General features: G+C 39.6%; 1 protein-coding gene across 2 annotated transcripts in view; it reads left to right on the top strand.

The window, feature by feature from the left end:
• LOC117323767 (synaptotagmin-14-like) overlaps positions 1-25,309 on the top strand; it is a 95,623-nt gene that overhangs the window by 50,065 nt on the left and 20,249 nt on the right. For both annotated transcript variants that reach the window (XM_033879202.1, XM_033879201.1), the window contains one exon: positions 11,511-11,684. In XM_033879202.1, coding sequence (XP_033735093.1) covers positions 11,511-11,684 — 174 coding nt within the window. The remainder of the gene's footprint in view (positions 1-11,510; positions 11,685-25,309) is intronic.

The raw sequence follows: 25,309 nt of genomic DNA, 5'->3' as shown, positions 1-25,309 counted from the left end.
CAGGGAGCCATCTTCGATTTTGACAACTGAAGTTTGTTATTGCTAGTTCTCAAATTTGGTAGGTAGGTTCCCCTTGATCCCTAATTATGCATATATTCCTGTGTATAGAACCAACCTGACAACAACATGGCTAACACTCAGCCATCTTGCATTTGAGCAATTGAAACTGCAATTTCAGAAAGTACTAAATGGCCATTATAGGTCTTTCTCAAATTTAAATGTAAAGGTTTTTCTTGGTTTCTATAGTTATGCATACTAGTCTGGTTGAAAGAACTGAATGGATGACAAAGAGTATGGCCATCTTGGATTTTGACAATTGCAGATTGCTCCTGCTATATAGTGTTATGTAAAGTTATAAAATGTTTTAAAGGAAAAGTGAAAGAAGGGAAAAGAAGATAAAAGATCAGGATTGAGAGAGTGTTTATGGGTTATTTTATATAGGTTTGTGTACATGTTACTCAGTTAGGACAAATAAAGTGGTTGGTGACTATTTGATGTAATTTTGTATAAGGACACTCAGGGAGTGGTTGGTGTCTTTTAAAATATTTTTTTAAGAACAGATAGTGGTTGGAAATGATTTAATGTAGTTTTGTGTGAGGAAGAGAGAGTGGATTGGAATGATTTGATGTAGTTTTGTGTGAGGGCAGAGAGAATGGATGGGGGATGATTTGATGTAGTTTTGTGTGAGGGCAGAGAGAATGGATGGGGGATGATTTGATGTAGTTTTGTGTGAGGGCAGAGAGAGTGGATTGGGGTGATTTGATGTAGTTTTGTGTGAGGTCAGAGAGTGGATTGTGATGATTTGATGTAGTTTTGTGTGAGGGCAGAGAGAGTGGATTGTGATGATTTGATGTAGTTTTGTGTGAGGGCAGAGAGAGTGGATTGTGATGATTTGATGTAGTTTTGTGTGAGGGCAGAGAGAGTGGATTGGGATGATTTGATGTAGTTTTGTGTGAGGGAAGAGAGAGTGGATGGGGATGATTTGATGTAGTTTTGTGTGAGGGCAGAGAGAGTGGATTGTGATGATTTGATGTAGTTTTGTGTGAGGGCAGAGAGAGTGGATTGGGATGATTTGATGTAGTTTTGTGTGAGGAAGAGAGAGTGGATGGGGATGATTTGATGTAGTTTTGTGTGAGGAAGAGAGAGTGGATGGGGATGATTTGATGTAGTTTTGTGTGAGGGCAGAGAGAGTGGATGTAGATGATTTGATGTAGTTTTGTGTGAGGGCAGAGAGAGTGGATTGGGATGATTTGATGTAATTTTGTGTGAGGGCAGAGAGAGTGGATGGGGATGATTTGATGTAGTTTTGTGTGAGGGCAGAGAGAGTGGATGGGGATGATTTGATGTAACTTTGTGTGAGGGCAGAGAGAGTGGATGGGGATGATTTGATGTAGTTTTGTGTGAGGGCAGAGAGAGTGGATTGGGATGATTTGATGTAGTTTTGTGTTAGGGAAGATTGAGTGGATGTAGATGATTTGATGTAGTTTTGTGTGAGGGCAGAGAGAGTGGATGGGGATGATTTGATGTAGTTTTGTGTGAGGGCAGAGAGAGTGGATTGGGATGATTTGATGTAGTTTTGTGTGAGGGAACTGAAGAGAGAGTGGATGGGGATGATTTGATGTAGTTTTGTGTGAGGGCAAAGAGAGTGGATTGGGATGATTTGATGTAGTTTTGTGTGAGGGCAGAGAGAGTGGATGGGGATGATTTGATGTAGTTTTGTGTGAGGGCAGAGAGAGAGTGGATTGGGATGATTTGATGTAGTTTTGTGTGAGGGAACTGAAGAGAGAGTGGATGGGGGATGATTTGATGTAATTTTGTGTGAGGGAAGAGAGAGTGGATGGGGATGATTTGATGTAGTTTTGTGTGAGGGAACTGAAGAGAGAGTGGATTGGGATGATTTGATGTAATTTTGTGTGAGGGAAGAGAGAGTGGATGGGGATGATTTGATGTAGTTTTGTGTGAGGAGGAGAGTGGATGGGGATGATTTGATGTAGTTTTGTGTGAGGGAAGAGAGAGTGGATGGGGGATGATTTGATGTAGTTTTGTGTGAGGGCAGAGAGAATGGATGGGGATGATTTGATGTAGTATAGATTTTAATATTGTTGTTGCCAGTCCTGAGTATTGCGCCTGCATTGATCCCTGTGTTCATTACTGTATATATAGTGTAGATCACCCTTGATCTGAACAGCTCACAGTCAATCCACTACTGTCATTGAGTAACAGTTAAGTCTGGTTTATGTTGATAATGATTGTATGAGCTGCCTGAGTTTGATACACATTCCGATTCTTAGGATAGCATGTCTCAGTAGGCACATGATGGCAGTGTCCCTTTGATCTGTAGATATAATCACCACACAATTACACTGGCCTTACTCTACAATTGCTTCTTACAGAAAATGACCCAAAATGGTTGAAGTAGCAATATGATGCTGTAATAACCCTTGATCCAGCAGCAGATTTAATTGTAAATGTTTTTTGATACTATTTGGTGATGGGATAATGATATAAGGATATCTGGCTTGATGTCAGCATGTTTTTGCCTGGCCCATAGTTGCCAGGCTAATTGACCTATTTTACCAATCCTAATATATCTAGTAAAGTGAGAGATACATAGTAATGGCTAGTGTCTTTTCCCTTCTCTGCTATATGGCCTTTCGATTTTAATACATTTTTTTTTTCTAGAGGAGTATTATAACTGTTCCACCAGGATTCACTTAACTACTGGTACATACTAAAAATTGATATAATTCATCTATTCATATAAACATCTATAGCTCTTGATCTCTGTCTGTAGCCTACTTTGATGTCATCTGACTCGAAGGATGACCTATTGTCGTCGTGTTTTGTCCATTGTCATGCACTGTGCATCATTCATCAATTTTTCATGTTGGATCTTAAAGTTTGTTTGCATATTTTTGGAGAATAAATCAAGAATTTTTATTTTCTGCGTGTTCCTGCTTAAAGATTTTGCCTACTTTTTGAGCACAGATCAGGAAATATTATTTTCTGGATTTTTCTACATTGGAATCAATATTAATGAACTGCTAGCAGTGTTGATCATTCACATGGCTGGCCTTGTGGTCCACACAGATCCCTGATTAAACAGATCACCTCAGAGATTGGATTCAATCATGGTCATGTTTTAGGCAAGCTGGCATTAATCATGCTATCTCAGTCTGTTTATCGGTCCCCTTGGTATTGAGTGGCAGTATCGGTCCCCTTGGTATTGAGTGGCAGTATCGGTCCCCTTGGTATTGACTGGCAGTATCGGTCCCCTTGGTATTGACTGGCAGAGTATCAAGTTGACCCTCAATTTTTAGCCATTTCAGAAGTCAAATCACTTTCTCAGAAGTCTGAAGAGTCAAAATATATGTCAAATTGACATGTCTCTACAGACTTAGAGTCAAATCTCATAAAGCGGTCAAACACATACTCTTATTGGGGGACTGGAAGCCCTGATGGGTCACCTTCCAGACCACATGAGTTTTCCTGGGTACTCCTCAAGTTTTCCTTGGTTTCCATTCACATTAACACCCCTAGCTTTCATCTAGCCTGAGTGATTGTAATTCTCCATTCTGTAACTCTTGTATTATCTTAAACTACTGTTAATTTTATCAATTTATCAGAATTATGAACTTGATGTTCACAGTAATGAGGTACAAATCAGGTTGTTACTTCCTGGGAATGATCAGATACATCTGGTTATATGGTTAGGCATAGCCAGGTGTGACACACCTGTTTTGTTGGCTACTTTGGTTGACTACAGTGGACATTCCCAATTACAGGATGCCTGTATTTTATTGTTTTAAGACCCTGGTACTGCCTGACTTGTCCAACATGATGTTTGGTAGTGTCTATAGTACGACTATAACCCTGTAAGCCTTCAGATAAAGCATCATGAGACACAACAACACACTCTATCACCTTATTGTTAGGTCCTAGCTGTCTACTATCAGTACCTTCTGGTCCAAGGTTACTGAATGCAAATCTGGAATTAAGAATCATCCAATGTGTCAGCCCGCTGGTGTGCAAGGTTCTGATAGAAAGTCGAAGTCACATGCTAATCGAAGGACAAAAAAATCTGCCTCATTTTGTAGGAGGTGTATGATTGGTCGTGTAGGTTGTGTATGATTGGTCGTGTAGGTGATGTATGATTGGTCGTGTAGGTGGTGTATGATTGGTCCTGTAGGTGATGTATGATTGGTCCTGTAGGTGGTGTATGATTGGTCGTGTAGGTGGTGTATGATTGGTCCTGTAGGTGATGTATGATTGGTCCTGTAGGTGGTGTATGATTGGTCCTGTAGGTGGTGTATGATTGGTCCTGTAGGTGATGTATGATTGGTCCTGTAGGTGGTGTATGATTGGTCGTGTAGGTGGTGTATGATTGGTCCTGTAGGTGGTGTATGATTGGTCCTGTAGGAGGTGTATCATTGGTCGTGTAGGTGGTGTATCATTTGTCCTGTAGGTGGTGTATGATTGGTCATGTAGGTGGTGTATGATTGGTCCTGTAGGAGGTGTATCATTGGTCGTGTAGGAGGTGTATCATTTGTCCTGTAGGTGGTGTATGATTGGTCCTGTAGGAGGTGTATCATTGGTCGTGTAGGTGGTATATCATTGGTCGTGTAGGAGGTGTATCATTGGTCCTGTAGGTGGTATATCATTGGTCGTGTAGGTGGTGTATGATTGGTCCTGTAGTTGTTGTAACATTGGTCCTGTAGGTGATGTATGATTGGTCCTGTAGGTGGTGTATGATTGGTCCTGTAGGTGGTGTATGATTGGTCATGTAGGTGGTGTATGATTGGTCGTGTAGGTGGTGTATGATTGGTCCTGTAAAATTGGTCCTGTATGTGGTGTATCATTGGTCCTGTAGGTGGTGTATGATTGGTCCTGTAGGTGGTGTATGATTGGTCCTGTAAAATTGGTCCTGTATGTGGTGTATTATTGGTCCTGTAACATTGGTCCTGTATGTGGTGTTACATTGGTCCTGTAACATTGGTCCTGTAGGTGGTGTATGATTGGTCCTGTAGTTGGTGTATGATTGGTCGTGTAGGTGATGTATCATTGGTCGTGTAGGTGATGTATCATTGGTCGTGTAGGTAATGTATCATTGGTCCTGTACGTGATGTATCATTGGTCCTGTAGTTGGTGTATATTGGTCCTGTAACATTGGTCCTGTAGGTGGTGTATGATTGGTCCTGTAGGTGGTGTATCATTGGTCCTGTAGTTGGTGTAACATTGGTCCTGTATGTGGTGTTACATTGGTCCTGTAACATTGGTCCTGTAGGTTGTGTATGATTGGTCCTGTAGGTGGTGTATGATTGGTCCTGTAGTTGGTGTAACATTGGTCCTGTATGTGGTGTTACATTGGTCCTGTAACATTGGTCCTGTAGGTTGTGTATGATTGGTCCTGTAGGAGGTGTATGATTGGTCCTGTAGGAGGTGTATGATTGGTCCTGTAGGTTGTGTATGATTGGTCCTGTAGGTGGTGTATGATTGGTCCTGTAGGTGGTATATCATTGGTCCTGTAGGTGGTGTATGATTGGTCCTGTAGGTGGTGTATGATTGGTCCTGTAGGTGGTGTAACATTGGTCCTGTATTATTGGTCCTGTAACATTAGTCCTAAAGGCCCTGTGTCAGTGGTCATCTGAAGTGTGTTTGAATGTCCACATTAAATGTTAAGTTTGGTTATCCATGAAACCTTGATTCCTCCTGTTGGTAGATAACTTTTGACTTTCAGGTTGCAGTTTTTGAAAACTTATTTCATTTTTCAAGCAAAAAGTACAAATAGCCATCTCTTGTTCAGATATATATAAATGAAAACAACTAAAGCTATGATTGTGTTGCCATGCAGTCATTGCCTAATAATGGAAGAAGTGAGCTACATTGGCAGTCCCAGTTTGTACTCATGGCTTGATGATTACTGGGTGATGTTAAAGCATATATCTATGAATTATCAAAGGCTTGGAGTTTTCCATGTCATTGCAGTTTAGAAATGTGATTGGTAACCATTCAGGGTAAAAGTATGTTATTAAGGCAGAAATCCACAAATTATGCATGCATGTGGAGTAATTGTCCTGGCATTTTTCTGGGAATGTCTGCACATCAAACATAGGCAGCAGTGGTGCGTGGGGATGATAAACTTGATTGAGGTCCTCAAAGCCTGTAATATTGAGGTTTGCCTTGGAAACTGGTGTAGAGTAATAAAGTGACATACAGGTTACAGTTCATATCCAATAGACTCCCCATGGAAACGCTTTATGATTCACATTCGAGAACCAGTTATAAGGAGTCCACTATGTGGCTCTGATGACTTGGGAACACGTTACTTGACATATAAGCCTTGGGAACACAGTACTTGACATATAAGCCTTGGGAACACAGTACTTGACATATAAGCCTTGGGATCACAGTACTTGACATATAAGCCTTGGGATTACAGTACTTGACATATAAGCCTTGGGATTACAGTACTTGACATTTAAGCCTTGGGATCATGGTACTTGACATTTAAGCCTTGGGATCCGTTACTTGACATATAAGCCTTGGGATAATTGTAATTGACATATAAGACTTGGGATCATAGTACTTGACATATCACCCTTCAGATCACATAACTTGACAAATACAAATCTTGGGTCACAGTACTTGACATATAAGCCTTGGGATTACAGTACTTGGCATATAAGCCTTGGTATCACAATTCTTGACATATAACCCTTGGGATCATGGTACTTGATATATAAGCCTTGGGATCACGTTACTTGACATATAAGCCTTGGGATCACAGTACTTGACAAATACAAATCTTGGGTCACGTAACTTGGCATATAAGCCTAATGGGATCATGGTAATTGATATATAGGCCTTGGGATCACTGTACTTGGCATATAAGCCTTGGGATCACTGTACTTGACATATAAGCTGTGAGATCACAGTATTTGACTATAAACAAAACATTGTAGAAAATAATATACAGAATCTTTATTTAGGCTTTCAACTCGAAAAGCTCTAAAATAAGATTATAATGATAAAATATGTATGTTTGACATTTGTGTGAGGATAGCAGCTATTAGCTAAGTATTTTGTTTGTAAATTTTGTATAGTTTTGAGATTACTCCAGATTAAGTAAAGTATATGTAAACTTGATATATGATTTTCGTACTTCTGTAAGCATATTTGTTGTGTGTTTGTGTTAATTTGATGTAATTTTGATATCAGGTTTGATATCACTAGAAGTCACCAGTGTGGTATCTTGTTTCCTGTGACACAATCAAATATAGTCGTATTTATTTCTTATTTCCAGCTCCTCTTAATGGTTTTATTGGCTAAATGCAGTCATAACCGTGCTACACCTTATATAAATATAGAGAATGTGTGAAGGAAACCCTTGTACAACTGATGGTAGGGCATTGTCCCTGTGGGGCTGTAATGGCTCAGACATTCGCATTTATTTCACAGGTATTGATTGGCTTGGATATGGGAGAAGGTCCGGAGATGATATCAACTTCTCAGGAAATAACATGGTAATTGTGAATTCCTATGGTGATGTTACCGTGGAGATGTACCTGACAGTCTGTCTGTATCATTACCACACAACATCCGCTCTCTCCCTGTCACAATGTTAACTTTATCAGTCAATTTCTCATTGAAATGAAGAAATATTTCTGTGAACTAATGCACACCATTTTAATGGATAAAAGCAATAAAAGACTTTTTTATTACCTCCAGTTGTCATTCCTCAGGAGGGAAAAGTGAATTATTATGATGTGCTGCAGAACAGGTGAACAAAGCAGGCCAATTGAACCTCTTGCTTATAATCATTATGTAATAAGAAATGCGATGGCATTGGCCCATTTGTCCCAGCTAGAAGCAAAATTTTATAGAACCTCTAAATTTCTTCTGAATAGCCAATATGAAAAATGCCACCAGATGTGACCAGGGCTTGCTTGAAATGAATCAGTACTGTTGACAATTAACCATGACCTATGTCTAGGTCATAGGGGTCAATCAGTTAAAATTGAAAGCCATAGAGCCATGCTACATGTATAGTATGTTGTCATTGGGTTGAATGCTTAGAAGCCTTCACCTGACCTGCCTTCTGATAGGGTTAAATGTAATGTCTACATGTCATTGTAATGAGCTACTAATCATCGTCTTCATGCTAGTTACATGTCAGTTGGTAATTTGTGTAAAATGCCAATCCTTGCCTGAGTGTCTCATTTAGATAAGTGCCATTCAAAGACTGAAGGCAAGATTGATGCTGATCATGAGCTGATGTATCTGATCTTGTGTTCTCATTTACCCCATTGATTGATGTGGAGTCGACAGACCCTAATATTATCATTTTTGTGTTGTGATGATGTCACTGTTGATTGCTTTAATCAGACGCGTTCATGGGAGTGAGAGGCAGATCTCTTGTTATTTTCTCTAATGAAATAGGATAATCTATTATCTTAACTTGTTGACTGGAAAACAGATACTGATTTATGGCAGGATTCAGGAATACCATCCTTGGAGTAACATATGTGTTCTCTATCAATTGGTTGTTATTCTTTTTCTAATGCCCTAGGAATATAGTACAATATAGATGTTGAAACACCTTCCTACAAAGTCTTTATAAAGTACCACAGGTACCACCCTGGTAACAGGTCTCCCTACAAAGTCTTTATAAAGTACCACAGGTATCACCCTGGTAACAGGTCTCCCTACAAAGTCTTTATAAAGTACCACACCACCCTGGTAACAGGTCTCCCTACAAAGTCTTTATAAAGTACCACAGGTACCACCCTGGTAACAGGTCTCCCTACAGAGTCTTTATAAAGTACCACAGGTATCACCCTGGTAACAGGTCTCCCTACAAAGTCTTTATAAAGTACCACAGCTAGGTACCACCCTGGTAACAGGTCTCCCTACAAAGTCTTTATAAAGTACCACAGGTACCACCCTGGTAACAGGTCTCCCTACAGAGTCTTTATAAAGTACCACAGGTACCACCCTGGTAACAGGTCTCCCTACATAGTCTTTATAAAGTACCACAGGTACCACCCTGGTAACAGGTCTCCCTACAAAGTCTTTATAAAGTACCACAGGTACCACCCTGGTAACAGGCCTCTCCCTATAAATTGCAAAGTCTTTATCTTCTATATTGACTTTGGTTGGGAATATGAGCTATTCTTGTTATGATATCTTCATTTCGTGCATTTGCAATCACATTGTTTACACTATTCTGAAAGATGATGATATCGTATTTAGCATTAGTGAAAAGAATTTGTTTTTAACTTTTTTAGAAATCTTTTGTGCTGCCTTTCACTTTTCACAATTAACAGAAAGTATATTACTTTTACCATACTGAACATTTGAAGAATCTAAGGATACACAAACATGTAGCCTCTTTGAGGCTGGCATACTGTTTCCAAAGTGAATTTGGAGCTGACAAGCTGGTTTGATAGATAAGTCTGGTGTGGTGTTTTGTGATCCAGTGTACATGTCCTGGTGAATTTTTTATACAGTTGCTGGAAAACTGTATCAGCTTCTCTTAATTGGCAGTATTGACAGCATGCTTGCATGCCTATATATAGCTATCACAACTTTGTTTATGGTCAGATGTGTTGATGGCACATCTATGAGGACGTGTCTGATGATGACTGACCAATGACTCGGACAGATAGCAGTGTTTTAGTGTGTGACAATTTGTGGGGTTTTTGTTGAGGATTGTCCATATTGGCATTAAAACTCTCATAGCAATGTCGCTGAACAAAGCAGGACTTCCCTTTATATTCCCTTCCCCAATTAAACCAGATCGCAATAAACCACGTCTGGAGATAAACATCTGAAAAAGGGAATGAAGCAATTTAGTTGTCACTTTGTCTACTACATAATCTCTATTAAAACAGGGCTGTAATGTGTATATAGAATGTGTTTATGTTGTAATCTTGAACAAGGCTAATAATGTAAAATTATAATGAAATTGATAACGATACATAACTCCTCACTGTCTGTACCCAAACTCTGTCTAATGGTCAATGTTCAGTACATACATAACACCTCACTGTCTGTACCCAAACTCTGTCTAATGGTCAATGTTCAGTACATACATAACACCTCACTATCTGTACCCAAACTCTCTCTAATGGTCAATGTTCAGTACATACATAACACCTCACTGTCTGTACCCAAACTCTCTCTAATGGTCAATGTTCAGTACATACATAACACCTCACTGTCTGTACCCAAACTCTCTCTAATGGTCAATGTTCAGTACATACATAACTCCTCACTATCTGTACCCAAACTCTCTCTAATGGTCAATGTTCAGTACATACATAACTCCTCACTGTCTGTACCCAAACTCTGTCTAATGGTCAATGTTCAGTACATACATAACACCTCACTGTCTGTACCCAAACTCTGTCTAATGGTCAATGTTCAGTACATACATAACACCTCACTATCTGTACCCAAACTCTCTCTAATGGTCAATGTTCAGTACATACATAACACCTCACTGTCTGTACCCAAACTATCTCTAATGGTCAATGTTCAGTACATACATAACACCTCACTGTCTGTACCCAAACTCTCTCTAATGGTCAATGTTCAGTACATACATAACTCCTCACTATCTGTACCCAAACTCTCTCTAATGGTCAATGTTCAGTACATACATAACACCTCACTGTCTGTACCCAAACTCTGTCTAATGGTCAATGTTCAGTACATACATAACTCCTCACTGTCTGTACCCAAACTCTCTCTAATGGTCAATGTTCAGTACATACATAACACCTCACTGTCTGTACTCAAACTCTGTCTAATGGTCAATGTTCAGTACATACATAACACCTCACTGTCTGTACCCAAACTCTGTCTAATGGTCAATGTTCAGTACATACATAACACCTCACTGTCTGTACCCAAACTCTCTCTAATGGCCAATGTTCAGTACATACATAACACCTCACTGTCTGTACCCAAACTCTCTCTAATGGTCAATGTTCAGTACATACATAACACCTCACTGTCTGTACCCCAACTCTGTCTAATGGTCAATGTTCAGTACATACATAACACCTCACTGTCTGTACCCCAACTCTGTCTAATGGTCAATGTTCAGTACATACATAACTCCTCACTGTCTGTACCCAAACTCTGTCTAATGGTCATGATCAATGTTCAGTAAATTTGACTAGGTATGTGTGGACATCTGTCCATATATGTGTGGGCATGTGTTCATGTGTGGGTAGAAATGTGTGTTTGTCCATGTATGTGTAGATATTTGTGTTTGTCAAGGTATGTGAGGAAATGTATGTTTTGCCATGTAGGTATGGACATGTTTTGAATGTTACAGGTTTATTTAATGATAATTCCCCATTTTCATATGTATGTGTTTGCTCAGGTGTTAAATGACATTTGTTTATTGTTACTTCCTCCCTGGCAGACCTGAACCTGTGCTGTTTATAGGTAATTAACATATAGATCACAATAATACTGTTGACATTTGCATGTTTCAGGGAGTGCATATGCCTACCAGGATGACGAGACGTCCAGTGACAGCGATGATGAAGTACTTAAGCGGTACCAGAGCACACTCGCCACAACCCACAGTATTCGTAGGACAGACACCTCACAGAGTGTTCGCAGCTCCAAGAGCACAAAGAGTTCCAAAAGTAGAAAAAGTGTAACAGGTATGTAAGCTTCACTTCAGATTCTTTATTGTCTAAGGGGGACCAGTCATCATCATCCTCTAGGGGGACCAGTCATCATAATCCTCTAGGGGGACCAGTCATCATAATCCTCTAGGGGGACCAGTCATCATAATCCTCTAGGGGGACCTGTCATCATAATCCTCTAGGGGGACCAGTCATCATAATTATTTAAGGGGACTAGTCATCATAATCCTCTAGGGGGACCAGTCATCATTATCCTCTAGGGGGACCAGTCATCATTATCCTCTAGGGGGACCAGTCATCATAATCATTTAAGGGGACTAGTCATCATAATCCTCTAGGGGGACCAGTCATAAACATCCTCTAGGGGGACCAGTCATAAACATCCTCTAGGGGGACCAGTCATCATAATCCTCCAGGGGGACCAGTCATAAACATCCTCTAGGGGGACCAGTCATCATAATCATTTAAGGGGACTAGTCATCATAATCCTCTAGGGGGACCAGTCATAAACATCCTCTAAGGGGGACCAGTCATCATAATCCTCTAAGGGGACCAGTCATCAACATCCTCTAGGGGGACCAGTCATCAACATCCTCTAGGGGGACCAGTCATCATAATCCTCTAGGGGGACCAGTCATCATAATCCTATAGGGGGACAAGTCATCATAATCCTCTAGGGGGACCAGTCATCATCATCCTGTAGGGGGACCAGTGATGACCATCCTCAAGGGGGACCAGTCATAAACATCCTCTAGGGGGACCAGTCATCATAATCCTCTAGGGGGACCAGTCATCAACATCCTCTAGGGGGACCAGTCATCATAATCCTCTAGGGGACCAGTCATCAACATCCTCTAGGGGGACCAGTCATCATAATCCTCTAGGGGGACCAGTCATAAACATCCTCTAGTGGACCAGTCTTAAACAAAACATTCCCAGGGGACCAGTCATTGTTAGGTATCCTACAGGGGGCCAGTCATTGATAGATATCCTACAGGGGGCCAGTCATTGATAAGATATCCTACAGCGGCCAGTCATGGATAGATATCCTACAGGGGGCCAGTCATTGATAAGATATCCTACAGCGGCCAGTCATTGATAGATATCCTACAGGGGGCCAGTCATTGTTAGGTATCCTACAGGGGCCAGTCATTGATAGATATCCTACAGGGAGCCAGTCATCGATAGATATTCTACAGGGGACCAGTCATTGTTAGGTATCCTACAGGGGGCCAGTTATTGATAGATATCCTACAGGGGACCAGTCATTGTTAGGTATCCTACAGGGACCAGTCATTGATAGATATCCTACAGGGGGCCAGTCATTGTTAGGTATCCGCATGGACCATTCATTATGATATCCTACAGGGGGCCAGGCTTTGATATATATCCTAACAGGGGGGCCAGTCATATTGTATATTATCCTAACGTATACAGGGACCAGTCCTTGATAGATATCCTACAGGGGACCAGTCATTGTTAGGTATCCTAAGGGGGCCAATCATTGATAGATATCCTACAGGTTGGTAGTATTAGTTATGACATGTCTAGGAAGATTTTTTTTCAGCCTCCTGTATAACAACTGAATCACTTCTACTACATACATGCCCCCTTCTGGTGGTTAAATATTTCAGTATTTGTTAATTTCTAGCTGTTTGTCAGGTCATTAGGAGGAACAGCTTGCATTTGTCATTTTGAAACACAGTTGTCTGAGCGTGGTGACGCTTCCAGAGAAATGTATGTGCTGGTGTAAGATTTACAAGTCAAAGCACATGATGTCTCGTCTTCAAAACTATCTGTGTTTCCACCTCAAAGATAGTACGTGTCTCGTCTTCAAAACTATCTGTGTTTCCACCTCAAAGATAGAACGTGTCTCAGCATCAAAACTATCTGTGTTCCTCAAAGATAGTGTCTCGGCATCAAAACTATATGTGTTCCTACCTCAAAGATAGTGTCTCGGCATCAAAACTATATGTGTTCCTACCTCAAAGATAGTGTCTCGGCATCAAAACTATCTGTGTTTCTACCTCAAAGATAGTGTCTCGGCATCAAAACTATCTGTGTTCCTACCTCAAAGATAGTGTCTCGGCATCAAAACTATCTGTGTTCCTACCTCAAAGATAGTGTCTCGGCATCAAAACTATCTGTGTTCCTACCTCAAAGATAGTGTCTCGGCATCAAAACTATCTGTGTTCCTACCTCAAAGATAGTGTCTCGGCATCAAAACTATCTGTGTTCCTACCTCAAAGATAGTGTCTCGGCATCAAAATTATCTGTGTTCCTACCTCAATGCTATCACACATCATGTGGAGAAATTCTGTGTGGCAGTTTATTTCATCAAAGCTAAAATATCTACAGTTCAGATCAAATACCTAGCAGGATCAGTTAGATTCTTTCTACCAAGTCAGTGTTCTAGTTTTTGTGTCACTTGCACAAAGTAGGAGACTTATAGGTACATGTATATTATGTCAGCGTCCGCAGAGGTTTCCGTGCGTTAACTAAGTTCCTTTTGGCTGATCAATCTCAAACTTCATGCAGATCTTCCTTGTGCTTTCTTGGGATTACTTTTCAGGTCTGAAGGTCAAAGGTCAAGGTCACTTACTAAAAATAGAAAATTTGTTCCCTTGGGCCAATCAAACTCAAATTTAATGTAGTTTTTTGCTTGCCACAAGTGTTTGCATGGGATTGTTTTTTTTACTGGTATAATTTAAAGCTTAAGGTCAAAGGTCAAGGGTACTACTATAAATAGAAAATCTGTTTCCATGCCAGAACTCTTGTAATCACCAACTTTCTGTTCAGGCAACACAACCACTTTCATGGAGCTTGTTATACCCCCGCAACAAAGTTAGGGGGGTATACTGGAATCAGGTTGTCCGTCCGTCTGTCTGTAGACGCATTTTGTCCGGAGAACTCCTCCTAAACCGATGGGCCAATTCTGATGAAACTTCACACAAGTATTAATGATCATGTGTAGATGTGCATGCCACTTTATTTTTCTCAAAATTATGGTTGCTATGGCAACTGGTCACTATAAACAGGTTTTCTGATAAGAACCATAACTTTAAGTTTGTCCAGACAACTCCTCCTAAACCGAAGGGCCAATTTCAATGAAACTTCACACAAATATAGAGGACCATGTGTAGATGTGCATGCCACTTTTTTTTTTTTTATCAAAATTATGGTTGCTATGGCAACTGGTCACTATTTTACTGGATTATCTTAGTTAGCCTCTAATTAATAGTTCCAATTCAATTATTCACCATTGACTCGTGCAGATTGCGGGGGTATTAGTCAGCCATCCTGGCGACAGTTCTAGTTAGTTCCAGAGATTATCTGGAGTATAACATCAATGATTTTTTTCTTCACCACACTAATACTATGATGACACATGATTATACAGTATCACTACTGTGTAAGCTTGTTATTACGAATCCTGAGATTGAGGAATGCCACCTGTTGACTTTAGGTCTAATGTCAAAACTTCCAGTTATTCTGAACACAGGGATAATAAGCTCTGTATTTAGATTGTAGTCTGGAAAATATTTAAACAATGATATATTAGTGTTTATGTTTTGACACTACTCCAAAATTTGTCCAGAAGGTTTTCGAAAGTGTTTAAATTTGTTGCGACATTTTCTGGTAAGGAATTCCAGCTGTCCTCAATTCTTTGAGTGAACGAATATTTCTTAAATTCTAGTCTACTTCTTGATTGATCTAGGCTGAGTGAATGTCCCTGGGTCCTTCTCTCTTGCTTTATTTGCAAAAATCTGTGAGATGCTTTTGACTCATAGCCTCCTTCCAAAATTTTGCAAACCTTAAACATTTGGCCCCTGTTACATCGGTATAGTAATGACGGTAGTAATTTCGAAGCTCTATGACATATTTCTGATACAAAACTGAGGTATGCCTAGCTTGAGAAAGCACAGAATTATATACAGTTATGTTGTCATGATCATATTTATTGATGTTTGGGTAATATAACCTCATTGGAAATTTGGAAATAAAGATTTCAATCTATATAACATCTATATTTCAAAAGAGTAATCCCCCTTTTCTGATTTATATGTGGGGTGAAAGTGGTGTGGCAGATATATATATATATATATATATTGACCTGTTTCCCCGTTAAAGACCGTTTTCAAAATGAACAGTTAAATTAATGTCAAATGAGTTTAAGAATAATATTTAAACAACCTTTTGTGCTTGTAGATTTCAGTTTGATTGTTGATTTATTTCCTAGTTTTCAGTTTGATTGTTGATTTATTTCCTAGTTTTCAGTTTGATTGTTGATTTATTCACTTGCATTTAAATTATTAAAGGTGCTGTTGCAGAACCGCCCACAGCGATTTCTTGAATTCGACTATATTTTCCAGTAAAGCTATGAAAAATACATATGGAACAAGATGTTATTTTCCACTTGACCCATAAGCGCCCATAGCGCCATCTACTTCACTTTTTCGTTTACAAGCATACCTGTGTTTTTCACAGACCCATAAGTGGTATTTCTGTTTGTCACTGAGAGGTTTTCTCACGACTAGGTATTGTACATACATTGTAGTTTAAAATGATAAACAGTTGACCATGAAAAATCAAACGAGTTTAGTACAAGATGACGTAGAAAACCAAAATTCGAAAAATACCATTTTTAAAATCAAGCGGCAAATTCGGCACGATAATATGTGAGTACTATCGATGTTAGTGTTTTAAAAACATATTTGACTATCCCTCTGTATACCAGCAAAAGAAAGTCGTGCCGAATCACTGGATAAGGGCAGTAATTCAATGTTGAAAAATGTATATGGAAAAAATGCACGGGCGATACAAGTGGTCCTTGTCATACACAATAATACAACGTATTGATTTATTATGAAAATGATTTGATACAATGTCCATGACAATGTATTATGTTCTACTATGTTTAACATACTTATAGTAGTTCCGAATTACGTATGATTCATCATTTTTCTCACTTGACCATCTTCGTCTTCAGTACTTCTTCAAAGCTTCTCCGTTGGGGTGTGCCACACAAAAGTTCCCTTTGCCACTTGGTCTTTTGACTACTCACCGCGAATGGTGCTTGGCGTGTTGTTATAATTGCTGTTACGTTTTACAATTCTATTTAGTTCAGTTATTCTGTAGTAAAGTTGTCTTTGTCTCAAATAGGAAAATGGAGAACTCCTGCATTGGGTTGGGATGTAAAGTTAAGTTCAAGTACAACCAGGTTGGCGATGGTAAAAATCCATGAAAAATTCAGGACTGGATGAAAGATGTTCTCCTTTCTGAAGGTGTCATACTTTCTGAATCAACAGAAGCAAAGATGTGTCCAAAATGCTTTCTCAGATACCTCAAGAAACGTCCTGCATCCGAGAATGCCAATGAACCGGAACGGAAAAAAGCTTCCGTAGACAATGATGATTCTGTTGACGAATCTGACACTCTGGACGGGTATCTTTCTGTAGATGATTTATACTATGCCCCTTCTTCAAACAGAAAATGTAGCATTTGTCGAACTTACAACATGAGGAGTTCTAGCTGCATCAGTGAGAAAGCAAGACACCAGCTGCTTATCAAACATAAACTGTACATGCCTGAAAATTCCAGGGTGTGTTCAAGTCATCTTCTTGGTAAGGATATCAGTCCTGACATTGAGCCGGTTTTGACAGGGAGGGATAAACTTGTTAATCACTTAGCCACCAAGTCACCAGCTGTTATCAACGATTTACTCAAAATCATACAGAACCTGTCCAATAACTTGTCACCGCTTGTATTAAACTTCGACAACATGGATGATGAAGATTGCCAAGCTTGGACAGGCTGGGATTGTAATCAATTCAATCAAATACACGATGCATGTTCCGAACATATTACTGGTACAAAAGCATTGTCATCTAAGAATGCCCTTCTGCTGTTTTGGTTGTCGAAAGTTATCACTCTCGTTTCAAGCAATTCAGGTTTTTTAAAACTGAACTCACATCAAACTACTTCATCAAAAATCTCGAAAGTCTTCTGAAAAGTGTCACAGCATGTCTGAACTGGCTACGTGGACCCATATATCAGCCTTCATCAACAAAAGCAGCCGAAGATGAAAAAGTTGCTCTGGAGATGAAGTCACTTCTAAACAAGTCCAACATCCTAGCAGAGCGTGTTGAGAAAGAGCCAGATCTTTCACGGAGAGCCAAATCCCAATGGCAGAAGCTAGAGGTAGCCCAGCTCGAGTTCCCACGTCTTGACCAAGAATATCTAGAAACTCTGGCATGTGTGACGTACCAGGTGAAGTTGGCCCCGGATACATATTGGAACATTTGACAACAGATGGAGATTATGAAGTCATGGCATACGAACACTCTTCTGACCTGATTCGATGTCAAATCCGATCTCGTCATAATCCCAAACGAAATACAACATAAGGATCCAGTACTCAGTTACCGAACAACCACCAATACAGAATTACTACTGTACGTGTCCAACCGGTCAGAGGACTGTTGGTATGTGTGCTCATATCGCCAGTGTCCTCTTCTACCTTGGGGTCTATGTCCATAGTCAGTCTCGAAAACCACTTCAACCAACCAAGTTTATGCCACTGATGAAGTAAATAGCCCGCTAATAAATATAATCCAGAATCTAGGGAAGATAATACATTGAATGTTTCTGATATACACAACGTAGCGTCATTGTCACTCTTCAAAAATGATCGACAGTGTCTAGAATGTAACTGTGAAGGAATATAATACTCATATATACCGTAAATATTCGCGTATAGTGCGCACTTTTTTAGACAAAAACTGTCGTGTCAAAAAGGGGGTGCGCACTATACACAAGAACAAGCGATTTTCCGACAATATTGGTCTCGGTTATCTGGTCCGCCATATTGGATTATCTCCCTTCACTTAGTATATGTATGGATAAAGTCGTGAATGAATCAATTTGTTCAATAATAAAAAAACAACAAAGAATGAAATACGTTCAAATGTTTTAATGAGTTGTATTAATTATTCATTTATATAACAATTCATAATTTCATACACACATACTGTAACAATACACACGGTACCATTGTTCATAAAATTAAGTTACAAGTAAGTAAGTACTTACGATTTACGTTTACGTTTAGTGATACATCCACGAATAAGCACTAGAGTCTATAATTCAAGTTTGCGAAGTATCCATTTAGAGCACTACAGTTCCGGTATCCACTACAATAAAGCACAGTCCCTAATTGAATTTAAACGGTACACTGATCACAAGTCTATGTGGTTTAAAATCCCAAGAATTCCTCATCATCGTCACTGTTAAAAAATGTCACAGGGTCGAACTCTGCATCTGCGGGTCTCTCACTGTCGTGGTAAAACAGGTCATAATCATCATCCAAGCCCAAATCTGGTCCACAGTCACGGGTAGTTGTTTCTTCACTCCACAGAATGTCGTCATTGCTGCCGTCCAACGGGTTGGAAATCGAACACTTCAGAAACGAGTTCATAATAATCTGCGGGTCAAGGTTATCCCAGGCTTTCAATATCCACTGGCAAATGGTTGTTAGCTCGGGTTTTCGCTGTTTACCCCCCTTCGTGAAAGTATGCTTGGACTCGTCCATCATCCAGTCGTTCCATGCAGTACGGAGGGAGACTTTAATGGGTTTGTTGACTCCAACATCAAGGGGTTGTAGGATACTAGTCATTCCTCCTGGTATTATGGCGAGCTGGGTGTTGTCATCAGAGAGAGTCTGTTTGACGTAGGGGCTTCTATGGCATCGGAATGAATCTAGTACTAGGAGGTTTTTCTGGCGAGTAATGGGCCTCCTCCCCCAGACGATTCGAAGCCACTCCTTCATGGTCTGCTCTGTCATCCAGCCTTTCTCGTGTACTCTGACGATTAACCCCTTCGGAAAGTTACCAGGTGGTAGCGTTTTCCTCTTAAAGATTATGTAGGGTGGAAGTTTGGTACCATCAGCCATACACGCCAGCATCACCGTGAACCGGTTCTTTTCATTTCCTGTCGTCCGTATGGAGACGGACTTACTATTAGTAGGGGCGATAGTCGTATCGGACGGCAGATCAAATGTGAGAGGAGTTTGGTCCGCATTCCCGATCCTCGATGGGTCGATGTTGTGAGTATCTCTCATTCTAATGATGAATCGCTGAAACTCTATGAGTTTATCCTCGTAATCGTCGGGTAATCCCTGAGCGATGGTCGTTCTTCTGCGTATACTCAACATGTGTCGTCGTAAAAATCGGACCGCCCATCCCATGGAAGCTTTGAAGTTGTCGACCGTTTTAACCCTCTGTATTTGCATAGCACGCAGGCGCAGTTCTGTGGTACTGACAGCGATGCCTTGGTCGCGACGGTCACAGATGTAGTGGTACAACTCGCTCTCCATTTCTGGGTGCCTTGCTGTCGAACCTCGATCAGCTTGTCTCGATAGAGGCTGTGACTTTAGTCGTTTTTCTTTATTTTTCCATGCCCTTATGTTAGACTCAGGAATGTCGAAGTGGCGGCCGGCAGCCCTAAACCCAAACTTCTCGGCATACTCAATGGCGTCGAGTTTCTCTCTGGCGGTGAATGCAGTACGTTTCTTCCCCATGTCGATGAATCAATCGATCATTAAGTACCTTCGGATACCTCAGTGGGTACAGATACCATGAAAGATCATGCTAACACTGAACAAATCGCCTGGTTTTATAGGGACAAGGTAGGATTGAAATTTTTCAATGCAAAATGTTATGAAAACAACTTCGACTCCGACCAATGACAAGTGTTCCGATCAAGCCATGTACTAAGCTCGGTGGTTAATTACTGGTACGGTAATTATCGGATTAGGCTGATCTGTTTACTCACCTGCGTGAATGTGTTTATTTATAAGTTTGGTTTCATTTAATTATGATTCGAATTGATTTATCACAAAACAATATGGCCTTTATTCACGGTAATTAAGATCTAATTACGGTAATCATTAAAATAATTGTTACGGATGAAAAACATAATCGTTACAAATTAAACGGTACCTTTGGTTATACAATGTATTTTCATGTCAAAAAAAAAAAATGAAAAAAAAAAAAAAAATTTACCCCCCCCCAATTTTTTTTTTTTTTTCAATCTTGACCCCAAAAACGTACCTGCGCACTATACGCGAGTGCGCATTATACCCGAATATTTACGGTATATGATATTAAGTTCTAAATACACAAATAATACATGATGAGCTGAATGTGCAAGAACAAAGCACATTAGTTGTACAACAAAGTCATGGAGATAGGAAAATTGGAAAGGGACTAACATTATCCTGACAAAAATCTTGAAACAAATAGTTTCCTTGAAGGCGAATTCGTCCAATCGTGTTTCCTATAATATTTCAACGTATTTCTTGTCCGGACAGATGTCTTCACTAGCATGCAGTGCTTTCAGCACTTTGATCTATATGAAGATTTATGGGGGGTTGACTAATAGAAGTTGCAAAAACGAGGCATATCCAGTAATTCTGAAGCGCAATTTTTTTTTCATGGATTACACAAATGAATGGAGATATTTTCTATCGACAAAATTCGATAGTACTCTGGGTTTGAATTAGACAAAATGTCGTTTAAATGTGCATTCAACTTTATGAGAAATATCATTTTTAGCCCACCATCATCAGATGGTGGGCTATTCAAATCGCCCTGCGTCCGTGGTCCGTGGTCCGTCCGTCCGTCCGTCCGTCCCTCCGTCCGTCCGTCCGTCCGTAAACAATTCTTGTTATCGCTAATCCTCAGAAAGTACTGAAGGGATCTTTCTCAAATTTCATCTGTAGGTTCCCCTTGGTGCCTAGTTATGCATATTGCATTTTGGGACCGATCGGAAAACAACATGGCTGACAGGCAGCCATCTTGGATTTTGACCATTGAAGTTTGTTATTGCTATTTCTGAGAAAGTACTGAAGGGATCTTTCTCAAATTTCATATGTAGGTTCCCCTTGGTGCTTAGTTATGCATATTGCATTTTAGGACCAATCGGAAAACAACATGGCCGACAGGCAGCCATCTTGGATTTTGACCATTACAGTTTGTTATCGCTATTTCTGAGAAAGTACTGAAGGGATCTTTCTCCAATGTCATATGTAGGTTCCCCTTGGCGCCTAGTTATGCATATTGCATTTTGAGACCAATCAGAAAACAACATGGCCGTCAGGCAGCCATCTTGGATTTTGACAATTGAAGTTTGTTATCGCTAATTCTCAGAAAGCACTGAAGGGATCTTCCTGAAATTTCATATGTAGGTTCCCCTTGGTGCCTAGTTATGCATATTGTATTTTGAGACTAATCAGAAAACAACATGGCCGACAGGCAACCATCTTGGATTTCGAAAATTGAAACTGGTTATCGCTATTTCTAAGAAACTAATGAAGGGATCTTCCTGAAATTTCATATGTAGGTTCCCCTTGGTGCCTAGTTATGCATATTGTATTTTGAGACTAATCAGAAAACAACATGGCCGATGGGCAGCCATCTTGGATTTCGAAAATTGAAACTGGTTATCGCTATTTCTAAGAAACTAATGAAGGGATCTTCCTGAAATTTCATATGTAGGTTCCCCCATGTGCCTTGTTATGCATATTGCATTTTGAGACCAATCGGAAAATAACATGGCCGACAGGCAGCCATCTTGGATTTTGACAATTGAAGTTTGTTATCGCTATTTCTCAGAAAGTAATGAAGGAATCTTTCTCAAATTCCATATATAGGTTCCCCTTGGTGCCTAAATCTTAAATTTTGTATATAGGTTTCCCTTGTTTGAAAAGTACTAGAGGTTTCTTCTGAATTTACACAGATTAGTAAGACTTAGAAGAAGAGAAAAGTAGAGAAAAGATCAATCTGACATGGAACCTATGAAGAACATTCAATGGTGGGCGCCAAGATCCCTCTGGGATCTCTTGTTTATGTTTGATGTCAAATTTCACAGAAACTAATGAAAAGATTCATACAATCGATATCCGATTACGTTGCCCGATATATAAATGTAAATTTAGTACAATTTTCCTTACAAACAAATAACACTTTGACCTTATAAATACTTGATAAAGTGTGCTTGTGGGTATTTACGACTTTGGTACAAAATGGCCTCGTTCTGGCATGTCCGGAACGGAACAAGGTTTTCATATGTACTATCAGATGCCCCATGGATATGTCTATCCGGGCATTAGGTAAAGGATCGATTTCCTTCGTGGGCGGTTTTAGAGCATTCCTGCAACAGCACCTTTTAATAATTGGTCGAAACATTGGGATATGCATTTTTTGTTAGCATTGTTAGCACAGCTGAGTTTAATATGTGCTACTTAGGGTTGGTGTAGCATATTCTCCCTCAGATGTTGACTGCTGTCAATTATTTCCTGAAGAATTGATATGCATCAGGTACAATCTGCTAACAATACCATGGAGACAATCTAGTGTATGACTGATGACACTGGATATAATGAGGCTCCCTATCTCACACTGCATATAATGAGGCTCCCTATCTCAACAACGTTGGCTGGTATCCATGTTTTGCCCTCTACTGCTTTTATAAATAAAGCCATAAACAGACCCCAAGGCTACAGAATTACAGTGGCCAATCTCCTGAATTATACTGGGTATACAGTCGAATCTGTCCAAACGACCATCTCTATTTAGCGACCCTCTGATCTAAGCGACCATTTCAATTCCTCCCGAGCGTTTTCGCTATATATTTTAACTCTATTAAGCGACCCTCTGTTTACGCGACCAGCGACCACAATTTTTCGTTCCCGTGATAAAAATAACTCTCCAATAAGCGACCAGAGGTCTCCAAAATGCCTTACATTACCATTTTCGCCTTAATAACACCAAAGTAGTTTTACTTTTCGTGCAAAAGGATGGGAGATGAGGCGAAGTGACCGTCTGGAATTCTGACGATTTTCAGACGTTTTATATACGATATATCAATTTGCATGCGAAATATAACAATGAAGGAATGAATAAACCGTTAACTTACTGTTAAATCATGATTTGTTATCTTTTTTGAGACATTAAAACAGATATTTGCCGGTAAAAAAGTCGCCGATTTTAAAGTAGGAAATGCAGGAACGTAAATAATAATCGCAGCGGAAATCCGGACCAAGATTTCAGGAATTAAAAAAAAATATATAAATAATTTGAAAGTAATCTAATTAACCAATGAAATATATTTCTCATGTTAAATCGATGTATTTTGCTTTGCTGAAAGAATTTCAAAAAATACATATAGTGATGAAAAATTGGCACAGTATTAATTATTAAAAAAAACTACACAAAAAAAAAAAAAAAAAAAAATTGTTTTGTTTTATTCAAAGTGGTGGTTCATTTTTCATATATATTATAAATCATTATTGCCAATTTATAAAGCGAATAAAAAGCTTATGAACATTTATTAAATTTAAGATACCATCTCTAATAAGAGACCACTCTCCATTAAGAGACCGTTTTTCAACTTCCCTTGAGTGGTCGCTTAATACAGATTCGACTGTATATGTAACCCAGCTGTATCCTGGATCAACTGGGTATATATGTAACCCAGCTGTTGTTTCCTGGATTATACTGGGTATATATGTAACCTAGCTGTTGTATCCTGGATTATACTGGGTATATATGTAACCCAGCTGTTGTTTCCTGGATTATACTGGGTATATATGTAACCTAGCTGTATCCTGGATTATACTGGGTATATATGTAACCCAGCTGTTGTATCCTGGATTATACTGGGTATATATGTAACCCAGCTGTTGTATCCTGGATTATACTGGGTATATATGTAACCTAGCTGTCTCCTGAATTATACTGGGTAAATATGTACCCTAGCTGTATCCTGGATCAACTGGGTATATTACTCTGTCTCCTGGATTATACCGGGTATATGTAATCCAGAGAGATATTAGCCGTATGAATCTTGGTCTGAGTTGTAGGATAAGATAACTGCCTCCTGGATTATACTGGGAGATGTTAGCCTTATGAATCTTGGTTTGAGTTGTAGGATAAGATAATTGTCACCTGGATTATACTGGGAGATGTTAGCCTTGTGAATCTTGGTCTGAGTTGTAGGATAAGATAACTGTCTCCTGGATTATACTGGGAGATGTTAGCCTTAAGATAACTGTCTCCTGGATTATACTGGGAGATGTTAGCCTTAAGATAACTGTCTCCTTGATTATACTGGGAGATGATAGCCGTATGAATCTTGGTCTGGGTTGTAGGATATTAGATAACTGTCTCCTGGATTATACTGGAAGATGTTAGTCTTGTGAATCTTGGTCTGAGTTGTAGGATAAGATAACTGTCTCCTTCATTATACTAGATATGTTGTGCATGTATCCTGAGTTGAGAGATGAGATTATATTGCCTTTAGTAGATATAGATACAAGTGACAGCAGACATAGATCTTCCACTAAATGTTTGTCAGAGTATACATTCACCGACATGGCCTGAAAAATTAATGTTCAAAATCTATCATGCCTTATATGATTCTGAAAAAATCAATTGAAAAATTGTCAAGAGCATATATCAGTTGAGAAATAGAAGGACGTGCCATTTGCTGGTCCTGTTTGTAGTCTATAATCCTTTCAGTTATTCCCATAATCCTTTATACACATAAAATATTTGTATTCACACAGCTCTCATTGTCCT

Source organism: Pecten maximus, chromosome 3 (assembly GCF_902652985.1).
Source record: "Pecten maximus chromosome 3, xPecMax1.1, whole genome shotgun sequence".
In the NCBI taxonomy this organism is placed as follows: domain Eukaryota; kingdom Metazoa; phylum Mollusca; class Bivalvia; order Pectinida; family Pectinidae; genus Pecten; species Pecten maximus.
This window is presented reverse-complemented; position numbering and strand designations above follow the sequence as displayed.